The 1,977-nt window shown below is 45.4% G+C and overlaps 1 protein-coding gene across 1 annotated transcript; it reads left to right on the top strand.

Moving 5' to 3' along the window:
* The first annotated feature begins 224 nt into the window (after positions 1 to 224).
* On the top strand, positions 225 to 1,229 carry LOC148544413 (uncharacterized). The gene has a single exon (XM_088498935.1). It carries the CDS (start codon positions 234 to 236, stop codon positions 1,227 to 1,229), a length of 996 nt encoding a protein of 331 aa, XP_088355061.1. The 5' UTR covers positions 225 to 233.
* The last annotated feature ends 748 nt before the right edge of the window (positions 1,230 to 1,977 follow it).

Raw genomic sequence — 1,977 nt, 5'->3', positions numbered from 1 at the left:
ATTGTTGACTTGGCTTTGTTCCTACAGAAAGCCCTTGGCGAGGTAAGCATTATTTGAATGCAATTTCTTCTTTGTTGATGGATGTAACCGATTTACGGTTTAATGTAGATCGGGCGAAGGTGTGTGGAAGGCTAGGGTTTGAACTGATTGTAGTTGTTGTTGTTGTTAGTTGGTTTACTAACGCCCTGTGTTGATTAATAAGGTTGTTCGGGAAGGAGATAGTGCTCTTCAACATGCGGGTGCACCATGGTGGGACATTTGGATATGAGAATGGTGTGCTCAAGTACTTGAAGGGTCAATCTACAGTCGTGGAAGACATTAACGGCAATCGGTGGAGTGTGTTTGAGGCATACGAGGAGCTGAGGCAGCTTGGATACTTGAAGTCCACCATCACCGCGTTATGGTACAAAGACCCAACTGCGGATGATTATGAGAGTCAGTTGAAGCTGTTGATAGGTGACACAGAGGTAATTGAAATGTGTACCATAGCAGGGAGGAGAGGCTTTGTTGACCTGTTTGTGGTGCATGAGGTTGGGGATGCCGAGGGATTTCCGGAGGTCGGTTTTCTAGACGTGGGGAGGGGGGAAACTGTAGGCGGTGAGAGTGAGGAACCTTTAGGTGGTGGTCTGGATTTAGTGGTGTTCGAAGGGAACGTACAAAAGACTGATGGAGCTGGGGTTGCAGCTAAAGCCGAATGCCAGAATAAGAACGGTGGAGTGGAATTAGGCCAAGAAGGACATGAGGCGGATAGTGACCATGATACCAGTGTCGAAGATAGTGATGACCCAACATACTTGCCATCTAATGAAGAGGAAAATAGTATTGAAGACATCCACTTCACGGACAGTGATGAGGTCTACGACTATGAAAGTGGATTCGGTGAAGATAATGTTGTCCCGAAGGATTCGAATGCGGAGAAGGGAAAAAAGGTTGTCACAAGTGATTTGGATGATGACGATGCAGTTGACAGTAATGAATTGGAGCATGACCATGTAATTGGAGGACAAGAGTCGCGTGCTGATGATGGGGAGGAGGCTGCTGAGGGTGAGGGGCAGAGGTTTCCAGTGCATAAGTCGCAAAAGGACATGGAAAAGTACCAATGGAAGGTGGGCACATTGTATGAATCTCGGCAAGAGTTTAAGGACATAGTGGCAACCTACGCAGTCCACACAGCTAGAAACATTAAATTCAAGAAGTGTGGCTTGATGAGGGTCCGTGCTGTTTGTTAAAAAGGCTGCCCTTTTTGGTTATATGTACACAGGGTCTATGAGGAATCCACTTGGCAACTAAGAAGCATGAATCTCCAACATACCTGCATGTAAACACACCGGGTTGAAATTATGCACAGCAAGTGGTTGGGTAGCCAGTTTAAGAAGAAAGTTGAATCCAACCCAAGGATCAAGGTGAAGGAGCTGGTTGCAAGGGCTCACAAAAAATGGAACCTGACCGTTACGAAGGCAATGGCAGCTAAGACAAAATAGGAGGTTTTGAGTCAGATACAAGGAGCTTTTAGGGAGCAGTACGAGCGAATAAACGACTACTACCATGAACTCCTAAGAACAAACCCAAGTTCCACAGTGATTCTAAAGGTAATTCGATCACCAGATTTTGCTCAAGAGAGACAGAATGCAGAGCTAATGAACTATTGTGTTTTCCAAAGACTGTATGTATGCTTTGATGCATGCAAGAAAAGTTTTCAATACTGCAGAAGGTTCATTGGGTTGGACGGATGCTTCCTGAAAACCCTCCAAGGAGGACAACTGTTGACTGCAGTTGGAAGAGATCCAAATGACCAGATTCTTCCAATTGTGTATGCGGTTGTGGAGGCGGAGACTAAGGATTCTTGGGTCTGGTTTCTGCGTCACCTGTCTGATGACTTAGGCCCACACAATCTTGCAAAGTGCACGTTTATGTCTGATCAGCAAAAGGTAATTCACCATATATCAACCTATGCAGCTTGTCCATCTATACATTCAT

The sequence above is a fragment of the Arachis ipaensis genome, chromosome B9 (assembly GCF_059453495.1).
Source record: "Arachis ipaensis isolate K30076 ecotype BB chromosome B9, ASM5945349v1, whole genome shotgun sequence".
Classification (NCBI taxonomy): domain Eukaryota; kingdom Viridiplantae; phylum Streptophyta; class Magnoliopsida; order Fabales; family Fabaceae; genus Arachis; species Arachis ipaensis.
The sequence above is the reverse complement of the archived record's forward strand: the minus strand, read 5'-3'. Positions and strand labels throughout refer to the sequence as shown.

What these genes read in the sequence shown, in the direction of transcription:
- LOC148544413 (XM_088498935.1), top strand. Translation starts at nt 234, where the DNA reads ATGCGGGTGCACCATGGTGGGACATTTGGATATGAGAATGGTGTGCTC.